General features: G+C 40.6%; 1 protein-coding gene across 1 annotated transcript in view; it reads left to right on the plus strand.

Moving 5' to 3' along the window:
- JARID2 (jumonji and AT-rich interaction domain containing 2) overlaps positions 1 to 17790 on the plus strand; it is a 211761-nt gene that overhangs the window by 113452 nt on the left and 80519 nt on the right. The window contains exon 4 of the mRNA XM_058804908.1: positions 7453 to 7594. Within this exon, the coding sequence (XP_058660891.1) occupies positions 7453 to 7594 (142 nt within the window). The remainder of the gene's footprint in view (positions 1 to 7452; positions 7595 to 17790) is intronic.

A 17790-nucleotide genomic window follows, 5' to 3' on the forward strand; every position in this document is an offset into this window, starting at 1 on the left:
ATGGTTTTGGTAGAAGTCAAATTTAGGATTACAGACAATACAATATAGATTTGTATTACATGCAACTGGCTGGCTGTTACTTATAAAAAGTGGTGAAAACAGTTAATTAATTATAATACGCAAATAAACTTGTATATAAAGAGATAGCTTATAAGAAACTGTAGCACTCTGTAATTCAAAATTGTTTGGGTTGAAAATGACCTCTAAGATAATCACATTGAAGTGTCAACCCAGCACTAAACTGTGTTCCAAAGTGTAACATATACATACACATCTTTTAAATACCTTCAGGGATGCTGCCTCAACCATTTCCCTGGGCTCGACCAGTGCTTTTGAGCTCCTCTTCCATGAAGAAATTTTCCAGATATCCATCTAAACACCCTCTGGTGCAACTTGAGGCTATGTCCTTTTGTCGTATTGCTGGCTGTCTGGGAGAAGAGACCAACCCCCACCTGGCTACACTCTCCTTTCAGGCAGTGGTAGAACACAATAAGGTCACCCCTGGACCCCATTTTCTCCAGGCTCAACAGCCTCAGCTGCTCCTTGAACAGGCTTGTGCTCCAGACCCTTCCCCAGATCCATTTCCATTCTCTGGACACACTTCAGCCCCTCAATGTCTGTCTTGAGGTGAGGGGCCCAAAACTGAACACAGCACTCAAGGTGTGGCCTCACCAGTGCTGAGTACAGGGGGCAATCGCTGCCCTGCTCCTGCTGGCCACTCTATACACACACAGGTGTCATCCTGGCTGGTACAGGCCAGCATGCTGTTGTTGGCCCTTTGATCACCAGGGCACAGACTGGCTCTTGTTCAGCCAGGTGTCAAACAGTGCCCCTAGGTTCTTTTCTGCTGGGCAGCTCTCCTGCCTCTCCAGATCCCTCTGCAGAACCTTTCTACCCTCAGCAGGTAAATGCTCCTGCTCCTGCTGGTGTTGTGTGTGAAGTGACTGAGGGTGTCCTCAGTCCCCTTGCCCAGGTCTTGGATGAAGATGTTAAACAGGGCTGGCCCCAACACTGAGCCCTGGGAAGCACCACGGGTGTCCAGCTGCCAACTGCATCTCACTCCATTCACCAGCACTCTCTGGGCCCAGCCATCCAGACAGTTTTTAACCTAGCAAAGAGTGCACCCATCCAAGCTTGAGCAGCCTGCTTCTCCTGGAAAATGTGTGGGAAATGGTGTGAAAGACTATACTGAAGTCTAGGTAGGCAATATCTTCAAGACTGAAGGAAAACAAGAGGTGTATGTGAGACACCAGTCTATTGCTGGTTTTGATATGTATATAGAATATGTGTGAAACATTCTGTACCTCTGTGAAACAGGTGGCCAGAGTAAATATTTAAGAGATGAAAACTTATAGATTAAGATAATCCCCCCCCCCCCCCCCCCCGATACTTTAGGCATAGAATTCATGTTTGTGATCTTCCATGGTGTGGTTATGCTCAAGAGTTTGTCTGTGTTCAGGTGGTGCTAAACTTCCAGACCATGGTGTGGAGTGGTTAACCTTCAGACTTTATAGCACTGCAGCCAAACCCTTTGTTTTCTAACTTTTGTGCCAGCTCTCCTAAATGGGATGTTATAGAAAGAAAAAATCACTAATATTAAAAAAAAAAATAACAAAAAACTTTCTTATACAACTCCCAAGGCTGCACAGCTGAAATTTGGACAGGCATGTTACTCCATAAGGGAACAGAGCTTTAGCTCCATGCCTATGTGTATACAATCTCTGCTATGTATTACAGGCTCTCATAAGGATCATTGTCATGCTAGCATGGTGACAATGCTGTCTTGAGTAAATCCCTTTTTTAACTTACTGTAACTTGTGTTTGTTTTGCTGCTTGCCCTGGAGACTGGACTTTTCTACCAGCCCAGAGTGGTTCAGCTTGCAGGGATTGGTGAGGAATGGAGGGAAAGAGATGCCAGGAGGAAACCAACCCAGAATCTGTTGGCAGTGGGAAGAGAGTGTCCCTGTATAGTCAAGGAACACCCAGGAGCAGAGTTACACATTTCACATATTGTTGAGATCTGCAGGATGGCTCCTCTGGACTGTGGACCCTCTGATGTTATCTGATATAGAAAGCTGTGAATATGGTCATGTTGAAATTGTCTTTTTTAGGTAATTTAATGGTTTTGATATCTTCGGCTTGTGTTTGTGGGGTGTTGAATACTGATTTCCCTAGCATAATGGCTTTGTGGCTTGCCTCTGACTGTGGGAACTGACTGGAAATACAATTGAATGTATTTTTTTTTCCCTAAGCTGCCTTAGGACTGGGAAACAGTGAGCTAAAATAGGTGTTGCTCTATTGTAAGAACATGGAAATGTTCCTGCTGAGATGCCTTGTTGGCATTAGAGTAAGTGATGTGGAAATAGTGTTTTAGAAACATTGTAAAAGTCTTTTCACCCAACCACTTAGTTAACTGACCACATGATGCTGAAATTTGCTCAGATGCTCTTCTTTGGTTTCCTGATTATTCAGTAACTTTAATAATGAAGAACATATCAGTAATTGCAATCTGATCTATTTTTAAAATCAACTAACTCCAAACCCTCCCTTACATTTTTGGTGTCTTATGTTGCTGCTTTCTGCTCCTCTCTTCCCCAACAATTTTCCTTCTGTTCATTTATAGTTAGCATCATTTTTTATTGTAAAAACAGGCCTGGGTGTGTTCCCAGGTATTGGGATTTTGCATCACATCTTCAGATGCTCCCAAGACCTGTCCTGCAGGTGCTTGTCAGTCATCTCTCCAGATGACTACAGATGAGTTAGATCATGAGAAGAGTTTACAAGAATTGTAGATGGCTGCCAGAAGTGTGTGTGTATATCACCGAAACCAGTAAGGTCAGCAAATGTGTACCAATGTAAATGAGGCCCTGCCTGTGATGGAATAGTTATGTCTTACTTGCTAGGCTCTTATGAGAAGCAATCCACTTGAGTCAGCACAAGCCCCTTGTAATAAGCTAATTTAAGGAGATTTAGCTATTCTTTACATACTGTTTTTGGTGAGCAGGACATTGCAGTTGCTGGAGTAGGCTTAGCAAGCCCTCTGCTCAGCTAACAACTACAAAGTTGGAGGAGCAAAGGGGGTGGTGGGCTGCCCTGGGAGCAGGAGGGAGCGCGCTGTGTGCAGGTTGTAAAGCCATAATATCCATATTCTGTGAGGGTCACCCGAGAGGGTTTGGCTGGGCTCTCATAGCAGAGCCCTTCTGCATGTGAAAAAACAAACAAACTTGTAGCCACAGACAGATTGGAAAACATTCAGTGTGGAAGGCAAATAAATAGGAGGTGATAGAAGTCTCTGTAATAATGCCTAGTATGCAGAAAGGGCTTTTGTGCTTTCTCTGGCTTGTAACAGAATAGATGAAAAAGTGACATTTGCTGCTTTTTCTCAATACTGAGAAGTGGAAATTCTTTTTTTTTTTTTTAAGCAGCCTATATCTAAAACTGTGATTTGGTATTGCAGCGTTTGTGGAAGTTTAAAAACGAATTCAGCAAAACTGTGAAGTTGACATTTATGTGACTAAGATACATTTTAGAGGGGATGTTAAGATCTTCATGGTTTGATTTTAAGCTACCCTTTGTAATTATTAGGAATTAGTAATTGGCCTTTCTCTGAAGGCGTCTAGTCTTGATCAGTTAGAACCAGAACAGTGTATTTAAGGGATCATAGATGTCATTTGATACACGAGTTCCTGTATTGTGACTTAATTAAATAATTCATTATTACTGACTTAATTAAGGCAGTGTTTATTCAGCGACTTTGAACCGTTCATGTTTCAGTTCTTTTTAAACTTTGGCAGCAAATATTCACTGCTTCTCTGTATATATAAATTATTATTTCATGTAAGTCATTTTAATATATGAAATCCTACACTGACTTATAATGCAAGTTGCTGTGCTTTCAGATTTAATTTTAATGAGGGTTTTTTAAAAGTCTAATTTGACTTTTAAAACAAACATTTTTCTATTACAACAATATAGTCTTATTTTTATCGACCCTGTTTTATTCTGCCAGTTATTCAGGTCTGGTGGTTGGTCATGAGTCCAGCTGCCAGGGGAGAAGACAGTGAGAACTGGGGCTGAGATGAGCCTAGTGGGCAAGGGACAGGCTCTGCCAGCTCTTCAGCAGCTGAGAATGTCATGGGCTTTGACAGGAGCCAGGGCTTGCTGGCATTGTGGTTTAGAGGTTGAAAGGCACAGCCATAGAAAAGCAGTAGAGGAACTATTTGTCCCTTTGATTTGAGGGTTTGCTGATTCCTTGACTGTTGCTGAGGGCTCTCAAGTAGCCACTCCTTGGAGTTGTTCAGCTTTCCAGACTATGCAAAAGAGTGTTTTCTCACTCAGCTGCTTTTCTCTCTTTATATACATACACAACTGCAGTACTCAGCTTTTAAGAAATATGAATGCCTGCTGCTTCCTGTAGTGTGTTTGGTTGGTCTTGGAGAGTCAAACCCACATGGGTTGATGCTCCTTACGTGCACCAAGCAGACCTGTATGTCCTGTCCGCTGCACTGACGCCAACTCATCATTGGTGATAGGAGTGCCTGAGTATCACACGGCAAAGCTGTGAGGTCCCCATCCTGTCCTGGGGCCTCCAGACCTTTCATACCTCCCAATTGATGCACAGCAGTAAAGAATGTGGCTCATTGCAGTTAGAGATAACAGGAATGGCGTTTGAAGGAAAAGGTATCTGGGGGCAAGCTGAATGCATTTGATATAAAAATGATTGAGTGGCGATAAACTTTTTAACTGCCTGCTTCAGCATGTACTTTCTCTCCAGTGCTTGAAAGGAGGCTTTGGGTTGTGCCTTTCATCACTTCAGAGTGGATTTTGCAATTATGCTGGCCCTGAAAAACCTGTAGAACATGACACCCATTGCCAGTATTTATCAGTATCTCTGCTTTGTAGTTTTATGCCTCTGTTTTAGGGCACTTGTTTTAGTTGGTTCCAGCGGACGGTAGCTAACATCAGTTATGGGCAATATTACTGCAGCCTGGAATGGTGCTGCTTATGATGAATAATAGCTGGCAAACTGATACTTTTTTCCTTGAGGAACACAAATCATGCTTGTCTCCCAAGTGAGCTGATGGTTTGGCAAGGTGAAGGGATGAATAAAAATTGCCTTCCAAGTTCATGCAAGTTGACAGCCTGAAAGGTGATTTTCTTGACTCATATACTTCAGGTCCCTGGGTTTTACATATGGCAAGTCTCCAGAACAAATATTACTTTTGGAAAACTTAATAAAATTCTGCCATAAGAGTTAAGTTACTGAGTGTCAGGCCTCAAATGATATGCTTGATTTAGGCTTCTCTGGAGTTCAAAAATTGTAAATTTTATCAGCAGTGGTTTCATGGAAAAATGCAAAGCAAAAGTTGAAACTTTTATAAGAATAAACTTAGGCACTAGGGCTTTTAGTGGGGGTGAGTTCAGCATAGAAAAATAATGTGTTGAGTGTTTTTTCAAAGTTTGCCTTCATTTCCTTGGGAATGCTTTGAAGGGGATGCTGTCACCCCACGTCATATTGTGTTTTTACACTACAAACCCTTTTGTAGTATCATGTGCTGATACTGAAATTTGTTTTATTTGGTGGGTCACAGTTTGAGATCCCTTTAATGAAAAGGAACTATCAAAAGGAGTTCAACAAAAGGGGAGAATAAATGTAAATTGGGTCATTTTACTTCTCCCCGATAGTCTTATGCTGGCTAGAAGAGACCGTTTAATGCAAAAATTGGTGTGTAGTTTCAACTTGTGCTTTATGTATTAGGAAAAAAAAATGGAGCTACCAGTTCACTGACTCTTCTGCAGAAGAAAAAACAGAACATGTTTTTACTTTGTAGGCACAGTTTTTAAAACAGTATATGCAAAATCTGCAGCATGTGGCCACCACATAGCCCAAGTCAAGAGAAATCTGGTGTAGTTCAGAATTAATATAAGCAAACTTTGTTTGGGAAAAGAAGAGAGAGATATGATGCAGGCTTTGGATTAGGATTTAAAAATGGGCACTCAGAGTGATTAGGTTGGAATTGGGGAGGTTCAGAGCCCATTGGCAGTCAGTGTGTCCAAGCAAGCAGTGAATAAATGAAATGGCCTTGTGGGAAAGGAACATTTGGCTTCAGCTGTGGCCAAGCTTCCAGGACTTAGAGACAGCAGCTGACTGGAGGAGGTGTCTTTGCTCTTGTTCTGGTTATGCTTCGTTGTCTCTTTTGAGGTGAGCTTGGTTGAATGCTTGGTTATGCAATGAGTAAATGCACTGGTGTGCTGGATGGTGATTTTCCTGAAAACTGGGTTCTGAAATGGTGTGGCACTGATACAGTGCTGGTGGAAATTCTTAAACTGCAGTTCTTAGTACGTGTTTTCAGTGCAGTACTCTGGCCTGGCTCATCTTGGAAGGGGCAGCACAGCCTCCCCTTCCCCCCCATCTTCCCCACCACAATTTCTTTTCTAAGGTGCAATTATAGAGACTGCAATGGCTAAGGAATTTCTCTAAGGAAATACAGCTGTGAAACAAAGCTTTGTTATGTCATATCTGAAACTATTTGGGTAGAGAGGTGAGAAAGCATTCTCCTCGATAAAATTGCAGCTCCTCTGGTAATAAGCTCTTATAACAATAGTGAGCTAATAAAATTGTTTCCTCCCTCTCATCCCAGAGCCTGCTGAAGAGTATGCTACTATTTTAATTCTTCTTTAAGTATGAGTGGTTTCACTGCCTATCTGCTGTTGTTTGTGAGTCATGTTATATTGTAGTTACTTGGTGGCATAGAATACACAAAATTTGTTAAATGGTATGCTTGCAAAGTTCCAATGCTGTTTTCCATTGTGTGACTCTGCTTGCTGTATTATTGCTCTAGGAGAGAAAAAGCACAAAAGGGAGGGCAGCTGAGGCCTGTGTACCTTTGCTGCCCTGTGTACTTTTTCTGGCAGTCTGGAGTTTATCTGTAGATGAGTGACACTTGGCCAGAAGAATCAAAGTCAGGAAATGGACATTTGATGTTCACTTCTTTGGGATTTAGGATTTTTTTCAAAGGATCATAAATTGCAGTAGTTGGAAGCACCAGAATGAAGAGCAAGATGATGTCAAATTGAACCAAATGGTAGCTTAATTTTATATCAATCCACAGATAAATGCAAAATGCTCTCATCTATGCTAGTCATAGGAATTCTGTAAAAAAGGATAAACTTGACTAAGCTGTGTCCCTTTTTTGAATGTGACAGGATTATAAACACTATTGCAAACACTCCTATTAGAGTTATTTTAGATTGGGGTGTTAGAGTTAACCAAATCAGAAACAGGCAGGCTGGCAATTTTTTTTTTAAGTACCTGTATGCAAAATCAATGTTACCAGTCTATCTATTTGCAGTTGCTTTGGGCATCAGCTTTCTATTGTAAGTTTCACATGTGAGTTTTTATAAAATCAATGCAGGTTTTGAATATTGTGTACTCCTTTGTCATGTTTGCAGGACTTCTCACTAATGGCCAATCTAAAGGATTAGGACCAGGATCAGAACAGCTGGAGAATGAGAAGGACGATGCATCGCAAGTGTCCTCAACAAGCAACGATGTTAGTTCTTCAGATTTTGAAGAAGGGCCCTCAAGGAAAAGGTCAGTAGTGAATTATGATTAAAGTAGAGCCTTTCTTCTTTGTCCCTTTTGTCTTAGACTGTTTTTTATGTTATCAGAAGGGTATGATTGCACCTACTGCCCTACCAGAAATGAACTTTCCAGCATGGATTTCCTCTATGAGCAGCAAAGATATAGCAAGCTTTGCTTCACTCATTGGTAGATATGGTTCTTGTTGCTGTTTTGGAAAGCATGGAAAAGCAGTTGTTATTTTACAGTGGATGAATGCTAATTTAAATCCCTGAAGACTTTCTCCTCTCCTGACTTTTGCCTCTCAGGCCATGTCAATATGTATGTGTGTGCAATTTCAAGAAAAGCTTCACTAAAGTAGTTACTGTTACTGTTGTTATTTTTACTTTTCAGTGAATTAAACCATGTAAAGTTAAAAAGATAGAAAAAGACAAAACATGCCTCTGAGAAGAGGAACAGCTTAATAATGTGGTGCAGTGGCTATTGGTTGCAAAGAACTGCTTTGAGATACTGCTGCAGTAAGCTGCCTTCTCTTTCCTAGAAGTCACTGAATGTGCAAAATGTGGGTTAAAATCATAGACCTCAAGCCAATCAATTATACAAAATATGCTGAGAATGCAGGCGGCTGGGAGTTGTCCTTGCTGTGAAGTAAGAACGAAAACAGGCTGTCTAGAAAATGCCACTTAAAAGAGAGAATCAGAAATGCTTCCTCAACCTTTTTTCCTCTGCACTTCTCACATCCTAGTTTCAAACAAAAATTAATTATATAGTAACAATAATAATAACACCAACAGTTATCTTTCAACCAAAAGAAATATTGCTGTTTTCTGTATGACCTTATAATTCCACTGAAAAGTGATGGAGTGAGGAGGAGGACACCTTTCTGTTCCTGTTCCAGTGTTTCCCATCCCTGGTTCCCACAATCTTTTCTGGAACAAACTCAGACTCTAACTAATTATGCCCACTTAGCTCATCAGGTGTATCAGAATATTAATTTATATTAATTTATATTATTTTATATTTTTATATTTATATATAAATATAAAATTTATGTTTTCCATACTGGTAGAAATTTTGCAGGGCTTATTGCACCTTCCTGCTGGTCAGGGCAGAGATATTTGTGTTCTGATTTTGGGCATTATGAGATACAACAGGGGATTGAAAATTGTTTCTGCTGAGCTGTTTAGGTGACATCTGCTGTTGGTGTGATCCTTGGAGACATTGGTCATTATTTCATGGCCAGCCTGTTGCTTGCACATTGTCTTAAAGAATTTCTGCTTCCCTGTACACTTAGTTTGGCCCCTCATTTCTCAGCTGTGCTGGCATAATGGCCTGCAGGGTCGCACCATGAGTAGCTTCCAAAAGCTGGTTGGGATTAAAAATCATAGCAAGAAGATGAAAGAAGTTTTTTTGACAGATTTCTGCATTTTAACCTGCATGACACTTTAATCTCTTGTTCAGAGTATGGTTGTAGGAGCAGCTGCTGGTGCAACAGGGAGACATCCTCTTCCTCTTTTGGGGCTGGCAAGGGGCATGAGGGCTTGTCCCTTACACTGTACCTGCTCCTGGTGCCCTGCACAGTCCAGCTTCAGAAATGAGCAGGGTTGCTACATTACCATTCTCCAGAAACTGCACCTGAGTACTCTGGGTGAAAAGTTTCTTGAAGAGTCCTGGGTAGGTTTGGGCTGAGTGAATTCAGACCCTTGAGACGCAGCTAGGTGGCTAGGTGGTTCAGGCACAAAAATAGGGAACTCAGTGCCTTTGGTACTTTTCAGATTAAAATGAACAAAAATACCCCAGCCTCAACACAGACCCAAGATGAAAACTTTTTCTGGCTTTCATGGAAGGCAAGGCACCATTTCACTACTTCTTCAAGCATCATGAACTGTTGAAGTATTACAGTTGTTACTCTGTTGCTGTGAAGGAGTTTGTTCTTGTTTTCTTTCCATTTACACCCAGCACAGACTTGTGTCTATTTTTTCTTCCTCCTTGAGCTTCCTCTTTGCAGGCAGACCTTTTCAGGGCTCCTTCTCTTAAGCTGTAGGTGGAGCATGTTGAGTGTTTTATGTTATCTTCTTATTTCCTTTTAGGCTTTTTGTTTTGTTTAGGTGAATATGCTTGAATGCTTCTTCAATTCAGGTTATTTTGCAATCCTAGAAAGAGTTGTGTCAGGATAATTGGGTAAACAAAAAACATGCAGGAAAGTGATGAGGGGGCAAATGGGACTGAAATGGAATCTGTGGGTTGACTGCCTCAGCTTACCAAGTTTTGACAAGTTATGTCCTCCTTGTCTTCCCCCAGGGTTTCTCAAAATCAAACTTTTCAGTTGTCCATTCAGCTGTGTGTATAACTAGTGACAATCTTGTGATAAAATACTCATTTAAAAACTGTAGCTTTAGCAATGTACTCTGAACTGACCATTATATGTAAATTATTACTTATTTCTTACAGCTTGCAGGGTTTTGTTGTTGGCTTGTGGTTTTTTGGTGGGGTTTTTTTGTGATTTTTTTGGTGGGGGTTTTTTTGTTTGTTTTAATTTGTTTGGGGTTTTGGGGGGGAATTGTTGTTGCTGTTTGTTTTTTTGGTGAGGGGTTTTTTTTTTTGGTGCATGACAGGAATGGTTTTTCAGAAGCTTGAACCTGTCTTGACTTATTCCTTCTAGAGGAATAAGTCACCTGTGTTTCACACTTGTGATGGAAACAGTGCTAAGGAAATAAGCATAGTAAATACAGGAATCTGTTGTAAAGGGCTCCAGTTTCTTTAGTAGTTTAAGACTCTGATTTGACCTTTCAGTTCTTCTGAAAGGTCAAACCAGTTCTTCAGTGAAATGGCAGGCTGGTACTGTGGAGGCAATCCTTTCGCACTTTCTTCTTCCTGCCTCTTCTAGCTGCTGTGTCTAGGAGTCTTCTGGCTCCTGCCCATCAGTTCAGGCACTAACCTGGCAGCATTTTGTTCCCCTACCTTGAGCAGGTCATCTTACAGAAAGGGCATAGGGATTCATGCGTGTGTGCAGCATATGCGTGGTTTTAGATTGCATCCTCCAGTTTCAGCGATAATTTGCTCAAGAGCCTGGATGAACAGCAAGTGTAAATTCTTGTAGCAAACTGGGTAGAGGGAGAATTTCCTAGCAGTGAACATTGCCTTGTGGTCTCACTGTGCCAGTCATCCCTGTTGTAGATTTTCCTTGGGTCAAAAACTAGTGAGTGGATGCTCCCAATGAGTTCCTGGACTTAGCTGTAGATGTGTAGGTGCTGGCAGGCATCTGTGGGGGAGGTAAATCCCTACCAGCCTGGCTGTGGACTAGTGAAAACATCACTGACAAGCACTCCTTTTTTCACATAGATATGCCAAATAGAATAACACAACAGCAGAACCCCCAGCCAAGCACACCTTAAGGTTTATCAATCTATTTATTTTCCAGTTTCAACCCCTTTTCTAGTAACATAACTTGATTGAAGATCCATAAAGAGCACTGTGGTGGAAGGAAGGAGATGGCTGTTATGGTGAAAGTGTGCAGATTTAATATAATACTGCAGATTTTGTTTGGAAACTCACTTTGTTTGATGGAGCAGGGTTTTTGAATGCAGTGGCCTGACATTGTTAGGCTTCAAGTGGTTCCAACTAGTCAGTCACTAATTGATACCGTTGCTCTCTAGGGACTGGAGGAAGCTTCTTACACAACCAGGTTTGAATCTGATGCAAAAATTCCCATCTCTATTTCTTTTTTAACATCTATAATTTTCTACTGTAACAGTATTTGTGGTGCTGCAGATTTCAGCTGGTGGTGGTGGTGATAAAGAGGAGAAGGAGTACATGTACAGCTTTGCCCCTTCACAGCCTCCAGATTAGTCCAAAAACTGTAAGCCCTTCTTACAGTGCAAATGGAGTTTGGGGGAGGATTAGTAGTGGCAGTAGTGGCAAGTTCAGTACTTTAAAAATACTTCTATTTGTTTGAGTTTGCACTCAAAAGGATGGAAAACACTTGCTTTGATCTGAGCTGTGTGTATTACTAGTGGCCAGATCTGAGGGGAAGCAGCAGGGTAATCCTAAGTGGTAAATATTGCTTTCAGCCAGTAAAGGTGAAAAGTGCCAGCATTTTATTCTGACATCTGGCAAAAGCCAAGCATTTACATGTTGCACTGAATCTGTTGTGCAATGGGTTGCTGTCTAGTTGCCATATAAATGAGAGAAGTTGCTGGTTTGTTCAGTGCTTTGGGGAGAGATGAACAAAACTGTTGGTGCATGGGCTTGATAAACAACCAGATCAGGTGGTCTCACCGTGTAAAGATCACACATTTTTCAAAACCTATTAACAAAAGGTTATTGCTGAAGGAGGTTATTAGCTTCCACGTAGCTGCATGTTTTTGTTGTGAATCTCCAGTTTCTAGCTATGATTCTCAGTTGAGAAAATCAATAAGTAACTGGCCAAAGGTGCTTGGTCTCTGTGCTGGATGCTGGTACATTTTATGGGCAACTCTAAAGACTACAACCACTGGCAATTAATAACAGTGTGCAGAGACAGCTGTAGGTTTTTTAGGTTTTTTAGCAATGAATTGCCCATCTTACTCAACATAGTGGTTTTGATTTATTAATTTGAGATTTTGGGGAAGGGACATGCGGAGCAGACTTGATGTGACTGTATGTTGATCTTTGGTGGTAATAGGCTATTGCTTGCTTCCTGTTACTAATCAGGTGGCTGCTCATTTACATGGCCCCCTTCCCAGAAACTCACACAGGGAATTGCCAAATGCACAAATGCATTTATCTTTTATTGTGAAGTTGTGTTAGTAGAGGGCTGTGCGGTGCGGGAAGAGGTTGACTGATTTTGGTAACTGTTAAAGTTCAAAGCAGTTTTTTTTTTTTTTTTAAATTAAATGTTAGAATATTCTCTGTGTTAAGGGGGAAAAGATATTAGCTTAGTTAGGGAAAAAATTGGAGTTAGGGAAGTTTGCTCAACAGAGTGGATGGACATTGCCCGCTGGTCCAAGGGTGTGCAGGGCTCCTGGGAGAAGACACTTTGTCCAGTTCTTTTGCTGGGAAGGCTGTTGGCTGCAGGAGAAGGGAACAACCCACTGGGGAGCAGTAGCATTTTAAGCTGTCACAGCTAGATTGGCCAGAAATTGCTTATTAGGAACCTTCTGAGGCCTTTAATTAATACAGCAGCTTTCTGCTAATGGTCTCAAGCATGTGACAGTCAGAAGTGTGATTGTGCACTGCGGCAAGGCCAGCCCATGGGATGCGCTCCTGCTCTTTGCCTTGCGCTGCCTCCCTGCTGCCTCCTCCTTTCTCCTTTTTTTTAAATTTTATTTTTAGATGCTGGTTTAACTCCCTGAACTGCTGGCTCACTGTGGAGCTACAGGAGGGTTAAGGTTTGTCAGATGAAAATGTGGTGGGAGTATGTGTCCGAGGAGGGAGGGAGACAAGCATGCTGATCTCCCTTGGCTGGTGGCTGCACAGCTGCTAGGCTGGCAGAGCTGTTTTGCACCCTCAGCATAAAAAAAAAGCCAGTCAAGGGTAGGCAAGCTTTTGCATATTAGGCAAGCTGCTAATTTAAGTGGTTTCTTTTAGTGATACATCCTTTTCAACTTGATTTGCAAAAGACTTTCTTGCAGTAGAGCTGTCAAAAGGTTGAGGGGACTTAAGGATGGGGGGGTTTTCCCTCTTTTTTTTCTTTTCTTTTATCTTTTTGTCAAATTGTTTTTATAGTTAATAATGAACAGTCTCTTTAGCACTAGACTTAGCACCTTTCATGCAAGATGTAAAACAAGGTCAATCCTGTTCCCACATTTGTAAGTTTGTGATGGATTTCTGCTTGGTATTGTAGGTGATGGAGAGAGCAGTGTATTATGACTCGGGTGTGAAAGCAGGAGACTGCTCGTAATATCAAAGTGTTTTTCCAGGACCTTTTTAGTGAATAGTCTTTTCACTAATTGGAACACTATATAATGTATTTGTGTTCAGCTGTTGCCTGCTACAACACAATGTAAGCCCACTTACCAACCAGGTGCTTCTGTTATTTTTTTCTAATTTCAGTAGGCAGTGCAAATCTGCACTAGTTGTTTGTGTATGAAGAACTGCATTAATCCACAATAAAACCAAAATGGCAATGAGATTTATGTGTAATAATTTTTTTACCACTCCCCCCGCCCCCCTTCTGGGAATGCTGAGATGATTGGAATATATTTTCAGTGCTGCACATTTATATTTAAATAACAAGCCTTATAAACAAAGAAATAATAGTCCATTGGAGTGGATTTGCAGAGGAATAGTAAAAAGACAGATTACCTGCTTTATAATGCAAGTCAAGAAGATCATTGTATATAGTTTGAAAAGGAAGAAATGGGGTGATTAACGTTCTTTCAGTATTTTCATAAGGAACAAACAGTAGTTGTGACATGAATTCTTCTATCCAACATGCAAAGATATAACAAGGTACAATAACCTGGGAACACTTGAACTTTGTGGGTAGGCAGCTATGTAAACAACTTGTTTGAGTAGTGATTTAATAATTATGAAGATATGATTTGTAGCATCCTAACATGTGTTACGCCATGTCCAATTCCAACTTGCTTGTTGTCACCTGCCACCTTCTCAGAAGTCAGAGTTGCAGGGAAAGGTCTTCATGACCTTGAGTTTGGACTCATTGACTAAGGGATCAAGGAAGCTTCCAAACCAGATGGGATAGATGGAGTTGTTTCTGTCATTCTGTCTATGGCAAACACTCCTTCAGCTGCCTGCTAACCCATCCCATAACTGTGATTCACATAATTCATCTCTCACCAGGTGTATTGCAGGCCAGATGTTGGTCGCTTTAATACCAGGGAGAGGTTGCTCTAAAATGACATAGGAAATAGTTGAAAAAGACACTTTAAAAAGCAAATTTGTTTGCCAGTGTGAAAGAAATTTTTTTAATGCAAATACACCATTGTTGGTATAAAACTGTAGCCTGATGTTTGGGCTAACATAACTCTTTGCTACATCTGTTGTGGTCCCATGTTCTGTGCAAAGATAATGAATGATAGTAAAAAGGAGAGCCAGCATCATTCCAATATTTTAAAGCAGAAGTGTGTCCTAATATGCTGAGTTTTAAGAATATTGGTGGTGTACTGTTTTGTTTTGTTGCTGTTTTATTTTGGGTTTTGGGTTTGTTGGTTTGGTTGGCTTTTTTAAATTAGCATTTGAAGATTATATTCATACTGTATGCTGGTTTGGCATACACTGAACTATAGTAAATCCTGTTCACCATTTATTCCAGAGCCGGAATATATGTGGCTGATGTGGACAATATGTAAATGATAGGAATATATTCTCCACATGTTCCTTGCAAATGGCAGCATAAATGTGGGCTACTGCTGATTCACCAAAACTGACAGCAGTGTAGGTATTAATGTTTTTTATGGATCATATCAAGATTCCAGGTAAGGGTGTGGGCCTTGAGGCCTGGAGCTGTATGAATACTGCTCAGAAATAGGTCAGTCTGTGTCACCAGCATCTCAGATTGGGATTGCAGGAGTTCTCTGAGTGTGGACTGAGTTTGAGAAGTATAAATCTTCATATGGTAAATATCTCCTTTAGAATCTTCTCAAGTCTCTTGTATTGGATAGAAAAATCACAGGAATTTTACACATATCCCCTAGCTTATGCTGGAATGGTGCTTTTCCTTTCTCTTCTTCATTGTTGCATCCAGTAGCACAGAATTTCCTGAGGGAAACTAATTATTTTTTTCTTCTTAGCCTGAACATTTGTATATTTAGGTTTTTTAGCAGTATGTTTATTGTTAAGTAATTTGTACAGTAATGGTCATGTCAGGATTATGTTTTGATTTTATGCTTTTTTTCTTTGCTCTTCTCTCTTGGTATTTGTTCTTGGCTCTGATTAAATAAACTAAAGCTTAAGGGACCTTTGACCATGTGGAAAATTATTTGGAAGTTTCTTATTTTTTTCCAGTTATATTACAGTCTGTTTTCTCTGGTAGCATCCTTCTTTCAGCTTTCAGACGAGTTCTCCCCTGAGTTTCATAGTTATAGTTACTATGGAGATATCTGTCCATTCTTCCTTTTCTCCTCCCTTGCCCTTCTCCTTTGCTAGGAGCTCCTGCAGCTGTTATTTATCTTTTCAATAAAGTAAGTAGACTTTGTACAGACTTTGTTTGTAATATCTCTTCTGTTGCAACATGTAATTTGCCTGTAATGCTTTCATTTTCATGAAATCCTACAGGTATTTGTTTATATGAATGAAAAATTTGGTATATGAGTAGGAAGTGAGGAGGTGCCTAGTTTAAAGGGTCACTTCTGGAGCTATTATCTGATTTGATCTTTCTTCACAGTTGAAGAGCTGTTCATTGAAGTCATAATTCTGTAAAATGAATCAACTGGTAACATTTGTGTGTATGTATGCTGAGTGTCAAGGACAGCTTTTAGAATTCATTTATTTTAAATGGCAGCTTTTGGAATTTAATATAAACATATTCTGGTGCAAGGAAAAATTTCTGGGGTGAAGAAATGAAAACTTGAGACAACACATCATTAGCCTTTTAAGTCAGAGAGACTTTTCTTTGCACCTCATCATAATTTGATAGCTCTTTATATACAGCTATATATATTCCAGCTTAACAGAGAAACACGGATGTTTGGGTAGTCAGCTATTCTGCAACAGATATTTTCCTTTGCATGTGTACTCTTGTATTTCTAAACCCCTTCTTCTGGGGAGGCACTGTTTCACTTGTTGTCTGTGATTCGATATCACTGCTTTGCTGAATGAGTTAGATTTGAAATGGGCTCTCCAGCCAAGAAGTTTTACCATAACTGCCTGTCTGAGCAGACATCCCACCTGGAAAGCTGTGCTGCTCTTTTGATGGATGTGTTCCTTATGGTAGCTGTATCTTCAGAGGCTTTTCCCCTCTTTCTTTGGAGACATCTTGCCCTAGGGGGTGATTATGATGTTACTGTTTTTCTTTGGCCTGCTGAGTGCTATGCCCTGTCACCTGTGGCTCTGCACAATCAGGAGCCTACTGAGAAGACCCTCTGTGTTACAACTGCATAAATAATCTACCTTGGGCTCTTGGTCAGATAATGCAAATCTCTTTGCCTCCCACTGAGAGTGTTGGGTTGAAATTGCAGCCTGAAAGCCCACAGGTGATACATAAAAAGGAAGCATGTCCTTCTCTTGATGCCGTTTGTGCTGGGTCTGGCATGGTTTGTCACCTGGCCCAAGCAAAGGTGGGTGGTTTTCTGCAGGGTCAGTGGAACTGGTATTGGACAGATTCCCTGGGCACCACAGGGAGCACAGCAGAGGTGGCTTTGGGAAAAAAGATGGACAGGAGCAGCCTCAGTCCCTCTGGGGGGTGACTGGGTACCCTGATCAACTCAGCCCTCTGAGATAACAGTAGTCTCAATTTGATTCTAAGCAAGCAAGCAATGTCATTTCCTTTGGCCTTTCCTATTCCTTGTGAGGCAAGAAAGAGACTCTGAAACCCTTTACTTTTGTCTGCTGTGCTCTTTTATTATGCTTTAGATTATTCCTGGCCTCCTCACAATTTGTTCTGCAAGTTGTCAAGCAAAATGTGCATTTTAAAATAAATTACTCTAAAATTTTAATCAACTCTTTTTTTAGAAGGGAGTCTCATGTTTTTCTTTTGCATGCGTCTAGTTCGCTGTTAAAGTAAGCAGCTGGGACTTTCTTGATTAATTCTATTTTTAGTGACATCTTCTTTACACCTGCACATTGAAAATCATGAGGTTCTCTAACAGAGATTGAGAAATCTTTCAGCCTCCCTGATTCTTAGGTCAGAAACCTGAAATCAACCTGGCCCTCTAATTGCAGTGTCTTGGTGTGGATGGAGTTCTTATGTTTGTCTTACACTAGAAAAATTGACCACTATTGATTTTCCTTGAAAGTTCATCCCACCTGGTTAATTTGTAACAGAACAAGAAGACAAACTAGGTATGGCACAATTTCTGAGACTCTCACTTTTATATCCCTAGGCCTGTGAAATCCTCTCATTACCTGAAAGTTAAAGTATTAAGTGATGTATAGGAAAATGTTACCACGCAATCTAAGTTTGATTTTTACCCATTTTATTTCATTTCTGTTACATAGAAATCCTGCTGTTAAATTCACTTTTGAAACATGTGCTATATGCCATCTCAGATTAAGAGTATTTAATTGCTTCCAGTTTCCAGGTAGACTACAAAATAAACTTTAAAGGT

This window comes from Ammospiza caudacuta, chromosome 1 (assembly GCF_027887145.1).
Source record: "Ammospiza caudacuta isolate bAmmCau1 chromosome 1, bAmmCau1.pri, whole genome shotgun sequence".
Classification (NCBI taxonomy): Eukaryota; Metazoa; Chordata; class Aves; order Passeriformes; family Passerellidae; genus Ammospiza; species Ammospiza caudacuta.